This window comes from Carettochelys insculpta, chromosome 9, assembly GCF_033958435.1.
Source record: "Carettochelys insculpta isolate YL-2023 chromosome 9, ASM3395843v1, whole genome shotgun sequence".
NCBI classification, from domain to species: Eukaryota; Metazoa; Chordata; order Testudines; family Carettochelyidae; genus Carettochelys; species Carettochelys insculpta.
The window spans coordinates 13,203,010-13,221,785 of NC_134145.1; the positions used below are offsets into that span (position 1 = coordinate 13,203,010).

Here is an 18,776-nt window from a genome sequence, read left to right on the forward strand (position 1 = left end):
CATGATAGCATTCCCAAATTTGACTTGCAACCCAGTTATGAACTATGCAATTGAAATTTACCAGTGTAAAAAGACTGAGGTGACACTCAAATGTGTATTCCTAGGCTAAAGTGTTTGTTTTGTATATCAAATGCAGTATTTCAAAGAACCACTGTAACATCAGCTTTTAAAACACACAAAACATGGAGACATTTAGCATAACAGCTACCTCTAGTAAATAAGGCTTCCCTTCAGACAGGAACAACAAGGCTTCCACTTCTTCATGTAGGGCCAGAAGTGGACCTGAGGCAGTGATGCTAAGAGGTGGACGCTGTTTAAAGAGACCAGGAGCTAAAAGAAAAACGGAACACACAATCCAGGGATCTAACACTATCCTGCACTTTAAAAAACAAAAAAAACCCCACAACACTACTGTTTCCATGACAATGTTGGGTTTACTGTAACCTCTCAGGAGCAAATAATTTGAAGAACTTATATCTTAGATGCTGTAGCACATGATAAGCATCACCAAAATAAAAAAAAATTACTTGAACACAAAAAAATGAACCATTTATTATATTAAGGTGTTGCTAGGATGCTGACAGTGTTAAAAGGCCACAGCAAACAAATTTACACACACTAACTTAGGGCACCTCTATCACTAACACCACATTCAAGTATTGCATCAGTGCTTGGCACCTTTCTAGTGCTTTAAAACCTCATCGCTGTTTGCCAATTTACAGCCCTGTACAGCACTCAAACAATTTGAATGAAGGATAGGAAATCTGATGTCCCACTTGAGCATTGAGGACCCAGCTTTTCTCTATCCCTTTCACAGAGTTTTACTAGCAGTGTTTCTCCACCTGCAGGAGGCTGGTTGCTTATATACTCATGTAACTTTACTGCATCAGTAGTATGCCGTTGGAACGGATATGGAAAATCCAAACAAAGTAGAACATTAAAAGCTGGTAGTGTCTGGTCAACTATCCCAACTAGGTTGACATGGTTTAATTCACTCACATTGGTAAAACTCTTTGGAACATTTAGATGACAAGGATGCTAGAAATACGACATTCACACATTCTTAGAGCGCTAGCCATACTTTTAGTTCAGCTTGGTACCTTACTATCTTTTCATGTTCACAAATGAAAAACACATGGGTTCAACTTTACAGCACACACATTATTGCCTTCAACATTCATGACTATCTGATGTCCTCACTGATGACAAAATTAGTTCCATCCACAACTGGAAGATACACCAGCAAAGTGCCATACAAAAACTAGAAGGTAACTCTTACCCACATTCCTCTGTGAGGAGACGTCAGAGTGCAAAACAAGAAGTGCCACAGTATTGTGAAGGAATCCAAACTCCCGGGCTTGTGCTGAACTCCACCTGCGGTTCTGTTTGTTAAAGCATGGAGGAAAACACACATTACTCCCTTCTTATATCAGCAGTATCTCATTCAAAGTAGCCCACAATCTATAGAAGTGGGTCTGTCCCATGAAAGCTCATCACCTAATAAATCATTTTGTTAGTCTTTAAAGTGCTAGAGGACTGCTTTTTTGTTTTCACAATCTATACATTTTTCTCCTCTGGAAGCAGTAAAAACTTGCTATACTACATATAATAAAAACCCTCTCAAATCAACACAGCTATGAAATATCAATTCACACAGACACAGGTGAAGTTTAAGCACATATCTAAAGGAAAAACGGTCAGAGGAATACTCCATTTCAAACCTCGTGAAAAGTCTGTCTTCTGATTCATAGAAAATACGGGAACAGCTGAACCTAAGCACACACAACATATATACCATTTAGCTATTACCTGGTTATTTTGCCGGTTGGGGCCAAGCAGAAAATGGATCATATGCCTCAAAGCAGAATGTCTGAGAAGAAGATCGCTAGCCCTTATACCCTGCTGTCAAAAGACAGAATACAAAGTTATATTCCTGTACAGACATGGTTATTTTTATAGGAGCCAAAGTAATTTGCGGCAATCTATTCTAAGTTCCCAATATGAGGGAAACACTATAAGTTACACCTTCATAGCTAGAGCACAAAAAAGGGATACTATATGAAATCCACTTTAAGTAGCTTTAAAACAATTAGAAACCATGCTGTGATGTGCAGCACCATCCTGTCAGCTATGCAGCTTTCCACTGGAAACCTTTCAGCCCATTTCTTGAAATTATTGCATTTAGAAGTAACCAGAGTTTAACATCTCTACATTGCTTGTATTTCTATTTTTTTCCCCCAATCTAGTTTTCAAAAGCCGTGTACTTTACAAAGATAGGTCTTTTATTCATTTGAATCTGGAAAGGTCTCCTTACCACTGTTTTCTTAGTTTATAAAATATCAATAACCAACCAGATCCCTTTCTCATGACCTTTCACATTAAAAAAATGAGATGCTATTGTTTCATTTAGTTACCTTTTGTACGAAGTTGTTGAATAGGAAAAAGTACTGTGCACAGTTTTTACAGTTCTCAGGAACATCTTTGTCCAACAGAGCAAGTAGCACCTCCATTAACTGATGTAGACTTTTTAACTGTCAAAATGTAAAATTGTCTACTGTAAAAATCATTTAACGCCCCTATATCAAGGTAAATGGCTAGTTATATTCAGATGGGCTTACTGTAATGAGAAAATCAAAACCAGAAGGAAGCATGATCAAAACTCCCTTTTCATACAGCATTACTATGTTCATTAGGAAAACGAACACGAAGTATCAACATTCAGCAGAACTTGCTCAGGGACATGGAATTTGGCCAGCTTTGTCTCACTGGGCCATTTAGCAGACATTCCTTACAGGCAACTTGCTAAACAGTGACTGAAGGAGTAGGAATGTCTTCCTCCCCATGACAGAATTATTTTAATCCAATATGCAGAAGTAGTGATTGAAAGAGTCAACATACAAAATGAGGACATTAATTCCAACTGCCAACAGTAGTCTGGTAATTAAGATTTAAATTAAAGTCCACTGGCAACACATGGAAATAAGACAACAGCACAGAACAGTGATCATATTTTCCCAATATTTTGGGCCATGCAAGGAAAATTGCATGAGAATTGGCCTAAATTCCCCTGCTCCACCTCCAAAAACACTTTAGAAACTACTCCTTGTTTCACATTTTCTTGTGGTATTAGTAGGGACAACTGCACATAAGCATAAACTCAGTCTAAAAGCTGACTTAAGACACTCTCACCCAAAGCTAATCCTTTCATCACCATTGGCTCTATATTCACTCCAGGATACTGTGCTGATGTCACAGATTTCAGAGATCAGATAAGGAAGGAAAAGCAGTTGTAGGTAACTCAGAGTCTGAATTTGTGAATCAGTCCTGATATTATCAAAAGAGAATAAATCAAAACATGACAAAGAATATTTTCCAAACAATGTATTGGAAAAATGTCCTGGGGGTCAGCTTCAACTTTGAGACAACAGACCTGAATGTTGCATATACTTTTACAGGAAATGTGTTTTAACTAAGCTTGAGCCCTTAAAATTAAGGTGCCTGTAAATTTTCCAGCAAACGTAACTGCTATTTATGTATACACTGATTGAGGGCAGAGATAACACTATGTGTACCAGACATTCATTATAGCAACTTCGGACTCCAAGACTGGTGTACACTGCATTATTGTGACTAGAAGAAATGAGCATGAAGAGAATCAAGAACTGAAGAACTATGCAGGATGAGGTTATTAAGCTTTCTGTTTTGTTCATTAACAAAGATGCATGGTATTTTCTGGCACCAGTGACAGCTATAATATTACAAAAATCAACACACTAGTTCATAATGAAATATTACTGACCTTATCCTGATAAAGCAAGGCACCATCAAGAGTTTTTTCAAGAATGGTGGCTGCAGCAACTCGCACCTCTCTCACACTGCATTCTAGCAGGAAAGTCCTGCGAAATAAACAACACAGCTGAAGGGAGCTTGGGATCAAATATTTGGTGCATCCACACAACTATTTCATGTTGTAGTTTGGCATTCGCTATGTAAAAGCATAAGAGCTGAGGCTTGTGCTCCTGCTTGCTACTAGGACAATTTCCAATATTTTTTTTAAAAGCCATGACACTTCATTTAGTCACTTTAAAAGACCAAGCCAAAGTACAATTCATTACACACATCTGTACAGAAACATCAACTTTCCCTGCCCAAAGGGCCTTGGCCAAAAGAAGATCTTATACAAGTCACAACTGCCATTCAATCTTCTCTAGCAATGAAAAAATGGTAATATAAGAAACAATTTCATAACAGAATAACTATCTTTTCATCTCCTCCACAATATTTTCCATTTTATGTTACACAATAGGTACACTGGAACAAGAACCGGCAAACTTACTTCCTAATATGAAATCCAAAATACCCTGAAGTATGCAGATAATTCAGAAAACTCAGCTTAAACACTACTGAGTCTGATACAGAAAAACAATACACCATTGAAAGTGAGAGATTCTCATACAACTAAAGTTAAAGAAGGAATACCAATCTTGAATTTCCTTGCCGTGAGTAATGATTATTATTGCTAGTTAGCTAGAAATACACTGCAACGATCAGGTGATACAAGGAAACACAATATGACAGCTGAAGAGTTAGTAATTATAATTTATCACCTAAGTATTTAAGAAAATGTTTAAAACTTAGATTATGAGGCTAATACGCTGGAATACGTGCAAACAAGTTAAAAGGGCCTCGGATGCAAAACAATATTTTCTTGTAATCCTAAAACAAGCCAGTATTAAGTTTTGAGCTCTCCAATCTTTTAAACTGTAACAGACACCAGCAAGGGCCTGGATTTATTAAACTCAATAGCATTGCTGTGCAAATCCCCACTGAAACCTTGGAAGAGTAGAAGATAAACCCAACAATCTGCAAGGAGGATTTCACGCAAATTCTTCTAAATAAGACAAACTAGGCTGAAAAGCATTTGTAAAACAACTGCTTTGTAGAAAGGCGAGAACTGAAAAAAAATTTAAGAATTCTTAGTGAAAGGCATTCTGAAATGACACCTAACTGGCACTCTTTTTTTTTTTTTTTTTTAAAATGAGACATTGGCTTATTTAGGGACTTCACTATAGAGGAGTCAGTGGGTGGATAAACTGATTCAAAGAATATGTTCCAGCTTTTACAACCTTCTGAGAGAAAAAATTGAGAACACCTCCAAACCATCTTGTTAAATACATGTCAAAAAAGTGTTTTCTTATCTCTTCTTGTAATGCAAAAAAGTGAGAGCTACATAAACTTCTCAAGACCCATTTCAAAGCAACCACTAAAACTATATTAAATATTTGTTTCTCCACTTATATGGATATTACATATTTTGGACTGGTCATGTGGTTCGTATATCTGATCAGCGTCTCCCAAAACAGATTGTTTTCCGAGTTGAAGGAAAGATGGAGGAGCGCTGGGGGGCCAAAGGAAGCAATACAAGGACATGCTGAAGACACACATGAGAAAGTGCAGCATCTGTGTCAATGCTTGGAGAACTTGGCCCGGATAGTCTCTGGTGGACAGTGGTAATCTGTGGGGGAGTGGCACAATTTGAGAGGTCCTGCCACAGTACAGACAAGAAAAGAGCAGCAAAAACTGCCCCGTACCCCTTTGACAGCTACCAATACCTGCCTCTTCTGTAATAAGGCCTGTGGCTTCATAAATCGGGCGGATCAGCCATCAACAGACTCAAATAGGAAGGCGACATGAAGTCCTATTTGTTATCAAGTGACCGCCAAGAAAGACGTTTATTGGCTTCATAAAAACAAAATTCACACAACTGAATGACAAATTCTATTACAAAACATGTGATTAAGGAATATGGAAGATACTGAACAGCTCTTCTTTTATTAGTATTGGACAAACCACATCTTTCTGAAATGTTATTTATATTGACGTAAAATAGGATATTTGCACCTACTTTACTAGCTCTCGTCCCTCCGATCCAACCAAATATTCAACTAGCCACTGACAAGCATCAAAGCTTTTAGAAAGCAGTGCATCGATGGTGGCAATCCATTCTTCTGTATCAACCCTTTAAAAAGCAGAGACAGCAGGATCAGTAAAACAGCAGAATTTCACAACTGACTGTGATAATTAAGATCTGTCTGAGGTAGTTCAACTGTGCAACTTTCAGGACAGCAGGACACAACTGGGTAATCAAAGGGGAGTGGTTTGGCTCCTTTTTCTGGGGAGTTATTGTTTCCTGAACTGAAACACATACCTTAGCAATTTAGACATAGTAACTCAGAACCTCTCTCTGTTCGAACCATCAACAGTGTGTAAAAACTCCACATCTGGATTTGAATGGAAGACATTGTGGATAGCACGAGACAAAACAGTGAAACACCGAGGGAAAAAATATCAGGGCTCAAATATTTTGCTCTCAAATTCAGTCTAGGCATTCCTGCACTGAGATTCAAACATTCTAACTTTATAAACGCTACAGTATTCAGAAAAATATGTATTTAAAATTTAGGAATTTACTAGTGTGCACAAAATATACCAGGATTTGGAGTCCTTATTTTTCAATTCAGAACACACACAAAAAAAATCTCTGATCATTTTACTTGTATTTAAAAAACCTTTATGGTCTTTTCTATCCCCCCACAATGATTTTACAAATGACACCCACAGAAAGAGAACTGCAGAAGAAACAGGTTGTCAAGTGTTCTCTGGATTTTCTTGTGTTGGGTAAATTCCATTTGTATTTGGAATACCACAGCAGAACAGTACTGTTGTACTGGTGAATATCAACAAGGATTTGTGGAATCAAGGAGTTCAAACACAATGTTTCAAAAAGTAACAGGATTTACAAGCCAGCAGATCTCATCAGATATGCCCATACAACGTGAATATGAATCTTACCTGAGCTTTTTCTTTGTTCGTAGATAGGTCTGGAATAGGAACTGGATTGCTAGCTGTAAGCTCACCTTGGCCATACAGGGGTAATACGGGTGCTTTAGCTTAGTCTGAAAGAAATAAGACATTCACTCCAGTCCAGCAGTGCCACTTTCTTTATAAATATAAACAGGAATCATTAGACAGCAAAATATTCTTTAAAAGTTCTGCTGGACTTGGAGGCACATTGGCAGGCTCCACATTTTACTTACACCAATACAAAGACTCCTCAGCTCAGAACACAAGAGCCATCTAAAACTACAGCTAAACCTGTGTTAAAATGTGGACTTGCTGAAGACGCCACCAAACCCAAGATGCTGCTCTGTTTACTGCTCCATTACTGCGAGTAGGAAGGACTGTACGAACTCTAGAGACAGCATATACCAAAGCTTGCAGGCTTGTAAATAATGTCCTTTCAAAGCTGAAAGCCTTGTTTAACACAAAACTTCGAAGAACTGGAAAAAGAATTATATGAAGGTGGTTAATATAAACTGGGCTTGTCTACACTAGCTCCCTACTTTGAAGGGAGGATGGTAAGTAGGGTGTTGAGTTTATTAATGAAGTGCTGCGGTGCACATGCAGCACTTCATTAAGCAAATTCCCTCCCGCGGCAACTTCAAAGTGTTAAGCTTTGAAGTGCCAGCTCACATGTAGCTGCGGCTCACCCGTCAGTACTTCCAAGTGCCCACCCCTCAAAATTTTGAGGGGTGGGCAACGGGACTTTGAAGTGCTGGCTGGTGAGCTGCGGCTACACGTGAGCCAGCACTTCCAAGTTTCCGCGGGGGGGGAATTTGCTTAATGAAGTGCTGCATATGCACTGCAGCACTTCATTAATAAACTCCCAACACCCTACTTACCATGCTCCCTTCTAAGTAGGGAGCTAGTGTAGACAAGCCTACTGTGATCCACCCTTCATGTAGAGAGGGAACTAGCCAGAGCTTAGCAACTTGCATCCCTATTATGATTTACATTTATGAATTTAAAAAATTGTATATTCGTGTACACTTTATTGCAACCCAGTGACAACTGTTTCAATGACCAGGAATAGGAACACAGCACCAGTTTTTAACTAGACACTGTCACTGGGAAACTGGAGATGCTAAATTCCACTAATCCACCCAGTTGCTTTTCTTCTGACTGGGTCCCAAACAGCCTTCTGTAGGCTCCCCCTTCCAATATTACAGCACCCAAGGGTTAATATCCTGCTACTTACAGCATTCAGAGAAGCTAATGACAGAACAAAACTGAAATAGTCACTACTGTAGACATCTCTATTCTTCATAAATTTCAGATTTTCATCTCTCACCATCTGTGGAGGAAGAGGTTATTGGTTAATTATGGAAGGCAACAAACCATTACATACTCCAAGGTAACAGTGGACACTAACATCCCAACCCTACCTACTCCTGAAGGATCTGGAATGTTTGGTGTCAAAACTTGGAATCAAAACTTGTTTGTGTTCTGAAGTCTTTGTATTACTTTGGGGAAGTTAGTACTGAGAGTCTTCCATAAAGGCAACAGAAAGGTAGCTATGTTAGTCTGTATTCCAACAAAACAAAAAACAGCAGAAATGTAGCATTTTAAAGACTAATAAAATGCTTTATCTGGTGATCAGCTTTCATGGAACAGACACACTTCATCACATCAATCTCATTTCCAATACAGACTGACATGTATAAGTACAGAGCATCCAAAAAAATTGCAACAGAACTGAGAAATCACATACATAGGATCAAAGGAGGAGGATGGGGGGATGTTAAGTGTTCTGCCTGAGATAATTATGAGCATCAAAGGAAGGGAAGCCGTACTTGTAATGCATGAGGTAACTGATGTCTCTGTTAATACCACATGTTAATATATGCCAAATTTGAATACGAACTCCAATTCACAAATTTCTCACTGTGATCTGTTTTTAAATTCTCTGTACTCTAGGACACAAATTCTCAGGTCTTTAACACAATGGCCCACTCCACTGAAGTGTTCACTGATCGGCTTATGTGTATTGAGTTTCTTGATGTCTGCTCTGTGTCCATTTATTCTTTGGTGAAAGTTTTGCCCAGTCTGTCCAATGTACACAGTGGCAGGGCATTGCTGGCACATAATGTCATATATAATGTTGCTGGAAGTGCACGAAAACGTGCCTTTGATCTTGTAACTAACATAGTTAGGTCCAGTGAGGGTATCCCCAGACTAAATACGTGGATGAAGTTGGCAGCGGGGTTTGTTGCAAGGAAAAGTTCCAGGATTAGTATTACTGTGGTGTAGTCTATAGGTGATGACAAGTGGCATTCCGTTATTGATCTTCTGGGGCCTACCTTGAAGTAGCTGGTTTCTGGGTATTTGTCTGGTCTTATCAATTTTGGTTTTTTACTTCTCTTAGTGGGTAAAAAAGTTTATAAATGCTTGATAGAGGTCTTGAAGTTTTCGATTGCTGTCAGCAGGATCAGAGCAGATGTGATTGTATCTAGGGGCTTGACTAGAAATGATGGATCATGTGATGTGTGCTGGATGGAAGCTGGAGGCATGTAAGCATCTACAATACCCCGAAACCAACTACTTCAAGATAGGCCCCAGAAGATCAACAACAGACCAATTCAAACCCCTGCAACGCATCATTAAAAACCCACAACCTATTCTGGATCATGACCCTACACTCCAGAAGGCCCTAGGCGACAGGCCTGTCCTTTCCTGTCCACAGCTTCCTAATCTAAGAAATATTCTCACACCAGCAATCCCAGGCTACACCACAGTAATACTAATCCTGGAACTTTTCCTTGAAACAAACCCTGCTGCCAACTCTGTCCACATTTATTCTGGGAGAAATTTGCAAATTGGAAGAGACATCAATTACCTCATGCATTACAAGGACTGCTTCCCTTCCTTTGATGCTGTTTTGTTTTCCATAAAGGCAATTATTTTTATCCAAAACGTCATATGAACCACACTGAAAGAATAATTTACTCACTCACCCAGCAAAAGACTCAAGCATGTTTCACTAGATGCCTCACTATAGATACATCTACACTACAGCAACCTTTCAAAAGAAGTCCTCCCAGAAGATCTCTTCCGACAGAGCTTCTTTCAAAAGAATGCCTCCACACACAGAAAAGTGGATCAAAAGAGTGATATGCCCTTTCAAAAGAGACGGTCCACAGAGCCCCAATTCTTTCAAAAGAATGGGCCAGGTTTTGTTTAAAAAAAAAAACAAAACAAAAAAAACACAAAACAAAACAATCAGGCGCCACGAGGACTACTCTTTCGAAAAAAGCACTCGGGAAGCATCTACACACGTTTTCTTTCAAAAGCAGTTTGTGGAAGGGAGCACCTTTCCTTCCTGAAACAGGAGTGGAAGAGTGCTTTTGAAAGGAGAGCCACGTTCTTTTGATTTAATTTCAAAAGAAAGCTGTGTGTGCGTAGATGCTCCACTGGATATTTCTAAATAGCCCCTTCTTTGGAAAAATATTTTGACAGAACTTGCTAGTGTAGATGTTGCTTATAAGATTAAAACAAAATTGTTTTCTGTGACTACATATTTAAATGTCATATTGTGCTGTAAATTCTCCTGTACTTCCCATGCTTAAACTACATCGCTAATTCTTCCTGCATTGGCTTTCATTCTTACTACACCAACTTCAATGTCCTGAACAGGCAGAGGTAACACCTATGTATCACATCTTGGCTCTCTCTTCCTTTTGGTTTCTTCCTTTTTTCTCACCTTCACGGTTCTTGTTTTTTAAGCAAAGTGCGAACAGCTAGATAGAATTCCCTTTTACCTGCCAAACACATTCTCTATTTTTATTTCAAACTCACTGCAAGTGCTCCATCCCTTCTGTTCTCAACCAGCTTTGCACAACCTCCTCACTCTACAGTAACTTTTATGTTTGTTTAGATTGTTTGAAACTAAACACTCTTCAAGGCAGGGAATCTGTCCATGGATGTTTTTCAATTATATGGTGCAAAAGTACAGTGATGTACTATTAGTTCTTACCATGGGATTGACAGCTACAGGAACGAATCAGAACAGTTTTGAAACACTTTCCACTTTTAATCTAGTTTTGTTTACAACAGAAGGTTCAGCTTCATACCAGTGCATCTCCTCTGCCATGCCTAAGCATAAATTGACATGAGCAGCATTCAGTCAGTATTTTGGAATTCTCTACCTGATATATTCGTACAGGCATTTTCTCCACAAAGAGTCCCTTCTTCTCTCCTTTTCTGACGAGCTTAGTCAAGATGGAGAGACGGTCACTGCTGGGTCTATGGGGTCGAGGTGATGACTGGGGTGAAATTTCTGGAGAAGATGGAGCAGAGCTAAAAGACAGACAAGTTTAATGCGGACAACTGAACCTGGAGATAATGTTGCCAGGCATTTTTCAATACATCAAGAGAAAAATGACATCTTAGTAAAGGTGCTTTTATCCTTATCTACATATATTTTGGAGGCTGTTTGAGTCAGTGTTACACCTTGCATTATAACAGTGGCAGGAGCATGAAAGTTATTCATGGAAGCAATAAAAGAACACTCAATACGTGTCTCAAAAAGATGGAGCATGCTGCCTGCTCTTTTTGGGCACAGAAATTATTTTATTCTTAGGATTGTCTATGATATCTAGATATCACAAAATGCTTACAATAGAAGGAAAAAACTTACAGTGAGAGATCCTCAGCTTCTTGACGTACAACGCTGACTCGACTTTTCTTTGGTAAGACTGGAGAGTTCTGATCAGAGACTCTCTGATAAAACAGCATGTAGGCATTCCAGTACCGCCGACGTACATCGGGATAAGGGTTAGCTTTAAGGAAAAATAAGGTTTAAGTCAGTCTTTGAAGGCATAATTAGCTTTATAATCCCTACCGGGGAAATACCGGTAAACAATTAATTAATGCAAAAGGTAAGCTATATAAAGCAATATTCACCATTTTACTCCTAATCTATTTGCATGGAAGTGAGCACAAAAGGGATGGGGCTACAAGGACATAGGGTCAATCAGTATTATTCTCAGTGAAAGCATTCCTCAGTAATATGGAGAGAAAAATTGCTCAGGAAGGTTTCGTAGTCAAAATGTAACTGAAGGCATTCTAATTCTAGTCATTCTGAGTTCAAGTGTTGACAGGTTTGGATAAAATTTACTTAATTCTAGCTCTGCATTGAATTAGTATGAAACAAACCCACTATTCATTAAGCCTCTATTTATACTTACACTGATCATATACTTTTGGTCTATATTCGCCTCCAAAACATTCATATTCCAAGGTTTCATCAGTTAATTCAAATTCTTCCACAATGGTGTCATTGAATTTATACCATTTTCCTTTTCCACATCCCCTATAGTCAAACACAGACAGAGAAGAAGTTACAAAATAGCTTGGAGTGCCTTAAACTAATATATAAATTCTCCAACAATGAAACTCATGAGACTGGATCTGCTCTGATGGTGAAGGACAAAACAGTTGTTAAAGTTGTAAAAAGAAAATCGGTTGAATAAGAAAGCATGAAATAAGTCATCTTAAACTGAGATATAAACAGCCCCAATCTTGCAAGCCTGCATGGGATCTTAATGGGTATGTCTATACTACATCTGGGAAAGAGCCTTCCAGCTTGGTTAGACAACCTTGTGATGGCAGAACTCAGCTTAGTACATTATAATAGCTTTACTGCTACCTGGGCTGGAGATCAGGCTGTCAAGCCTCCCACTCAGACTTGAGCACCCAGCTGTAATGTCAAAGTCATGTTGACATAGCTACTTTTAGCTCACTAGCATAAGCCTGCCTACTCAGGCTGGGCAGATTATGCCCAGATTCAGAGTAGGCACACCCAGTAACATTAGCTGGGATAATTACAGGATTAGACCATGGTTCACACTAGATTTTAACCTTTTTCCAGAGATGCTTGTTTTCAATGCCTGTCCTGTCTCTGTTCATCACTTTAAAGGACTCACTACATTTAACAAAGAACCCGGGACGTTCCTTTTAAAACAAGTCATCTTCAGAGTCAGCTGCTCTGGTCCTAACGCACTGAAGCGTGATTCTTGTCATTCATTACCTCCTGTCCTTTATAAAGGAATAATAGTGCCCTGCATGGGCTTGACCACTGTGCACAATCACACCAACAAGCTCGTAGTTTTCAGTAGGGGCAACTTTTTTTCGAGGGGATCCTCCACCTCCTTGATCTGTATTTCTCCCATTGTCACCAACTTCAGAAGAGGAATCCTGGCGAGCCATTCCCGACACAGTATAAGGTTCCATGTTCAGCATCCAGGGGAACTGTTTGAAAGCAAACATCTCGGATTAAACTAACACACCATCTGGTATGTTACCGGCTTAGTCTAGCAGTATAAAGAATTACTCAATGCCATATACACTAGAAATACCTTACGAAAGCGCTGAGCTTCAGTCTGCACAATGTAAACGTCAGGTAACATTTCTTTAAAAGGCAGAATTTTGCTTTTGGCTTTCCAGGCCATCAAGGACTTGGAAATAAAGTGGAGATGACAGACCCAGACCCTCAAAGGCTCCACAGGGAGCTACATTCAGACGTTAATCACTGCTAAGATGACAACTATATGATGGTCTCTGAAAGAACCTTTGTTGCGAGGAAGAGGATGAAGGAAAAAATGGGAATTAAAGAAAAACCATTGGGGCGGGAGAGAATACAGAGCAGTTTTCTTACCCTTATTTGTTCATCATATTTTATGGAACGGCCACTCTCCCAATCAAATCCAAATCTCATTAGGTGGATCACCAAAACGCTGGGCAGAGCTTTAATGCATGTGCGCTTCACTGTAGTTCTCTTAAAGAGAGAAGAAAATTACCTCTGGCTAGATACCCGTTATAAATTGTTGCACAATTCTGTCTCACTAAATGATTTTTAAAAGTATAACATTCCAATTGCACACAATGTGCGAGGACAACGTTACGTGCACACACACAAGATGAGCTATGTGCACAGAATCCAAACAAAGTGGATTATTTACATCTTTAGAAAAAGCATCCTCTACCATCCAGTTGCTCATCTGAGTGTTCATGATATACAAAACTTAAGCCATAAGGGACAGAACTTTATGTTTAATCAGGCTATAGATCTGGATTTCATCTTGTGATCACAAATGAAAACTACTGTTCCCTTGTACACCAGATGGAATCTCTCTTTCTACATCCATGTACAAAACAATGAAATAGTAAGGTTATATTTACACTTCACTTAGGTCCCTAAAACTTTTGTTGGTCAGGTGTGTGAAAAAAAACCACATCCCTGACCCCAGACCAACAAGAGCATTAATGACAAAAAGCATCACAGTGGACAGTGCTTTGTTAGTGGGAGAGTCTCTCCTGAAGCCACAGCTACTACCCTCATCAGGAGTGGTTTAAGTCTGTCATCAGGAGAGCTCACCTTTGGCAACTAAGAACAACTGCACTGCATGTCTTATGGAGGCAAGGCTTTTGTGGCACAGCTGTACCACTGTAAGCTGCACAGTGTAGACACAGCCTATGTCATAACATGTTTTAATCTCTCCTCACAGAAGTAAAATACCTTTTCTTTGCATTTCTCACAGTAGTATGCATTACTTCCCTCAAGAACTTCTCCTCTAACGAACTGATCCAATGAAATTTCCAGACTTTGACATGAAGTGACTCCTAGATTGAGTGCCATGAAGGCTTCCTCGCGCTCATACCTAGATTCAAGAAAGGAAAAACATTAATATATTAGAGAATAAAGAAACATTAGCTATGACCTCCTAGACAGAATCTTCAAATTGTTAGAGCAAAGAATTGAAATCAAGAAATAGGAGATATATTCCCAGCTTCATCTAAATGAACATAATTACTTATCTGCTGATCAGTTTCATAAAGATAAAATAACCATTTATGGGAACTGTAACTCATTAAGAGAGGATCATCTGAAGAAGTGAGTCTTACTCAAGAAAGTATCAGAGAGGTAGCCATGTTCGTCTGTATCTTCAAAAACAACAAGAGGTCCTGTGGCACCTTTCAGACTAACAGATATTTTCGAGCATAAGCTTTTGTGGGCAAAGACCCGCTTTATCAGATGCATCTGACAAAGCAGGTCTTTGCCCACGAAAGCTTATGCTCCAAAACATCTGTTAGTCTGTAAGGTGCCCCATGACTACTTGTTGTTTTTACTCAGAAAAGCTCATGACCTAATAATTGTTAACACACTAAAGTGCTACAGGACTGCTTGTTAATCATTAAAAGAGAATCAACTCCGAAAGCAACTACAATGTTTGTTCAGAACTTCCTTCACTTTTCTTGAGATTTCAGCTGCTGATTAAGATTTTCTCTCTCCTACCAGGCTTCACAAGAGAACTGTGACTTGGAATTATTTTTTGTTTGATCTGTTCTAAGTGGCCAACAGCTAGTTACAAGGTTCCTGCTCTCACTTTCCATTTCTGTTTTGGAGCCAGTAATTAGAAAAAGTTGTGATGATCAATAAGGAATTAGGAAAGCTTTAGAATATTAGCTTGGGAATGCAAGATTTCTCCTATAATAGGACAAGGCGCTGGAAGCATTTCAGTCCCACTGTTTACAAAAGTATCATTATGTGCTACTTTTTGAAGTTGAGACACATCATGTGGCATTATACCACTAACAGAGAATGCTCCAAACTTTGGTCATATATTAATATTATGTGAACAGTTTTAAACAAGAAGGAAAAGCCTTTCTGAATTCTGAGCCAGTAGGACACAGGCTAGGGAGAGTACTTTTACAGGGCAAATGATCAGTGCACATTAAAGGGATTTGCAAGAGTAAGATTACAAGAGTTAAAAGTTTATTCCTCTTCCCACGTTAATCAACATATAGCAACTGTACTGACAGATGCAAACACCATGATGTAATGATGCCTCACACAGCTTGGTTACCCACCTGTGAGGACAATCCTTACATATCTTCTGATCTGAGTAGATGCCCTGGAAAGTATTCTTAAATATTTGGTCTCGTCCTATTTTCTGTTGAAGACAAAGTTGAAGTATCAGCTAGATATTTATGGAATGTACAAAGAACAAGCATCCTAATTTAGTTCCATTTTAATTTATTACATAAAACCCCTATGCTAATGTGTTACGGTTGCAAAGTACAAAAGCAAAAATTATATCACCCAGATGAATGCCCTCAAAAATTTGAAAAGCAAATCTGTCTAAAATTAAAATGAATGATTGTCTTCTATTTTAATCCCCATTTCATCACTCTCCCACCACATCTTAATTTTGGTAGAGCTAAATCAATTCATTTAAAATGCAGCATGTGTGATTTTATTCCACATTAGAATTTTTCAGGAAAGCTTAAGGATAATAGGAACAGGCATTTGGAAAGCGAAGTTTTAAAGTTAAATAAACCTGAAATCAACCCGATTTTTTTAGGTTTCCTCAAATGTAATGACCTAGATAGTTGGACAAAGAATGGAGGTCTCTGATAAATTGTGGTGCTTTTTGGGCCTAGTGGAGGGGGTAAGATAGGCAGAAGGCAAGTTGTGGAAGGAACTCAAGTAGTTCCTGAATATATTATGGCCCCACTGCAGATGTAGCTGACAGCTCCCAACATCCAGACAGGGGGAGTTGGTTTATGGAGGCCTGACACATTTTGGCTACTATGAAATTAGATGAGTAGACTAGAAACTGCTCTTCAAGACTGATTTAAGTACCACCCCTCAAAGTAAAGGGAGTAACTGAGTGAGTGGGAGGCGTGAAGCCATACTTTGAGAGAGAAAGATAAAGGGCCTTGCTTTGGGTGTGGGAGAGCAATGCAACCTGCATGCATAAGTTGCAAGTGCTACAGGAGCTGATCTCACTGAGCAATTCTTAGCCAAAAGAAAATTCCCAAGCCAAACATTTCCATCTTAATAAAAGTTAAAGATGCAGATGTCATTAACTTGAGGGGAACACAGAGAATATTGGAATTCTTAGCCCTCCATAATATAAAGTAAACTGCTAAGGTCACCCAAAGACACCTTAACTTTGCTCCCTATTCTATCACTAACCAGAATGAATGGAAACAAAATATTCAGTCCTAGTCTCAGACAATGCACATGTTCCTCACATCACTGAATCCAAAAGACAGGCATGATTTGATCACCCTCACTGAATCAGCTATGTAATTTAAATACCAAATGCACCTGTTTTCATAGCAATACAACAGTTTAATTTTCTGCCTTCTAAAAACGCACTTGTAGTCACTATGAATGACACTTCTCTCTCTTTCCCCACAAAATGATGACATCCTGGAGATTAGATTGGGAACAATTTTCCCTCCAAAATACAATATTAAATCACCACAATTGTTATATGATGAACTTAGCCTAAGATATGACATTTATACTATGAATCACGTGGGGCCTTGACCTAAAATTGCATTACCAGGGATTTAAATGGTGGGGATCACAAGCTTCATCAGAAAAATTCAGACTGACAGGAATTATATTTACTTATCAAACGTATGAAATCAAAGCTATTTTGCCCAGAATCTGGGACACAACAAGCAAATTACACCAAGAAATCAGTTTAGCAGATTTAATGTGCAAAAGCCAAAAGCTATGAACTTCTCAGATTCTATCAGAACCATGGTGCCACACAAAGTCCATCTAAAAAGCAAGTTGGATGTCTGGCAGGGCAAAAACAAAGTTGATTTTAAACTTCTGTACTACGTGAAATATTAGTAAGATTTTGGTGCACTTTCCTAAAAATGTTGAGAACTACACAGTCTTTTACTTTCCAAAGATGCAGGGACAAAAATCCTACCAAAATACAACAAACCCATGCACAGTTCTACCTTGAGGTATTCATCCATTTGATCTATAAGACTAGTAAAGAATTCATAAGCATCTTGTTGCTCTCGAACATAAAGTTCCTTATTCCACATCTTGAAGATCTATAAAGATCAAAAAGATTATGCGTTTCATATAGTCACCACTGTAAAAAGTGAAATTTACAAGTGTATGGCTTCTATGTACTGTAAAAAGTATAAGAGAGATGTTTAATTACAAGTAAGGTCATAAATATTGACATTTTTCCATCATGTTGCAATCCAAGTACCACATATAAACTAATTAGGAAAATTATATAGGCTGAACAAAAAAAAAAAAAAAAAAAAAAAAAAAAGATACCTTCCAAAAGTTCTCTGGTACATAGTACTGCAATTTGCTTTCCATCAAATGGCCAAAGAGTGATTGAACTTGATAGAACACACTGTCATCTGGATTGTCCATATCATCATCAATCGAAAGCAATGCCTTGGGGGAAAATAACCAACTGTAACAACTTATTTGCAAAAATATCACTCAAGAACTTAGAATTAGTAATTTGGTTACTACTGCATGTTCAAACAAGCCAACAAGTGTTTCTAGAAAGCAAAACTGAATCTGTGAATAAATACTTGTATTTCAGATAAAACTTGCAGAGCTAAACAATAAATGCTTAAAAATCCTTGAAAAATGATTTTGACATAACCCATCATTTAAGTTAAGAAGTTGCACATCCTGAACCTTTCAGCATCCTTCACACACTACGAGCTGGAATCAGTTTTGGGACTTGAATTAATTTACAGCAGAACTAAGTGAACATTTGTAGGATAATTTGACTAGTTTTCCAGTGCTTGGCAATATTTGACTGAAACCCCTTGTCTGTACTCAGCTCTGATTTACAGTAAAAAAGTAAGTACGGGCTAGCAGAAGGCATTTGTAAGAAGTTAAATGTACCTCAGGGAGACCTGGCTGCATGTATAGCTGCTGGAAGACTGCATTCATGTAACAAGTGGCACCACCATTCTTTAGTCCCACAAATCCTGAGGTGGATCGACTATCCACAGGTGGAAGATACTAAAGAGAAAATCGACATCTCTGTATTAGTACATTATAGAAAGTACAGACTGCAACAGCCTGT

The 18,776-nt window shown here is 38.6% G+C and overlaps 1 protein-coding gene across 2 annotated transcripts in view; it reads right to left on the reverse strand.

Annotated features, from left to right (window-relative positions):
* Positions 1-18,776, reverse strand: part of USP24 (ubiquitin specific peptidase 24) — a 106,430-nt gene that overhangs the window by 18,084 nt on the left and 69,570 nt on the right. Inside the window, exons 42-59 of one of the 2 annotated variants that reach the window (XM_075003525.1) lie at positions 18,593-18,712; positions 18,002-18,127; positions 17,668-17,766; positions 15,769-15,851; positions 14,417-14,558; positions 13,556-13,675; positions 12,929-13,149; positions 12,087-12,211; positions 11,537-11,678; positions 11,046-11,196; positions 8,099-8,194; positions 6,853-6,956; positions 5,906-6,019; positions 3,800-3,896; positions 2,415-2,531; positions 1,810-1,899; positions 1,280-1,382; positions 209-330 (exon numbers count right to left, since the gene is read on the reverse strand). In XM_075003525.1, coding sequence (XP_074859626.1) covers positions 209-330; positions 1,280-1,382; positions 1,810-1,899; positions 2,415-2,531; positions 3,800-3,896; positions 5,906-6,019; positions 6,853-6,956; positions 8,099-8,194; positions 11,046-11,196; positions 11,537-11,678; positions 12,087-12,211; positions 12,929-13,149; positions 13,556-13,675; positions 14,417-14,558; positions 15,769-15,851; positions 17,668-17,766; positions 18,002-18,127; positions 18,593-18,712 — 2,172 coding nt within the window. Of the gene's footprint in view, positions 1-208; positions 331-1,279; positions 1,383-1,809; positions 1,903-2,414; positions 2,532-3,799; positions 3,897-5,905; positions 6,020-6,852; positions 6,957-8,098; positions 8,195-11,045; positions 11,197-11,536; positions 11,679-12,086; positions 12,212-12,928; positions 13,150-13,555; positions 13,676-14,416; positions 14,559-15,768; positions 15,852-17,667; positions 17,767-18,001; positions 18,128-18,592; positions 18,713-18,776 lie in introns of both variants that reach the window. The other variant, XM_075003524.1, reaches the window with a different exon arrangement.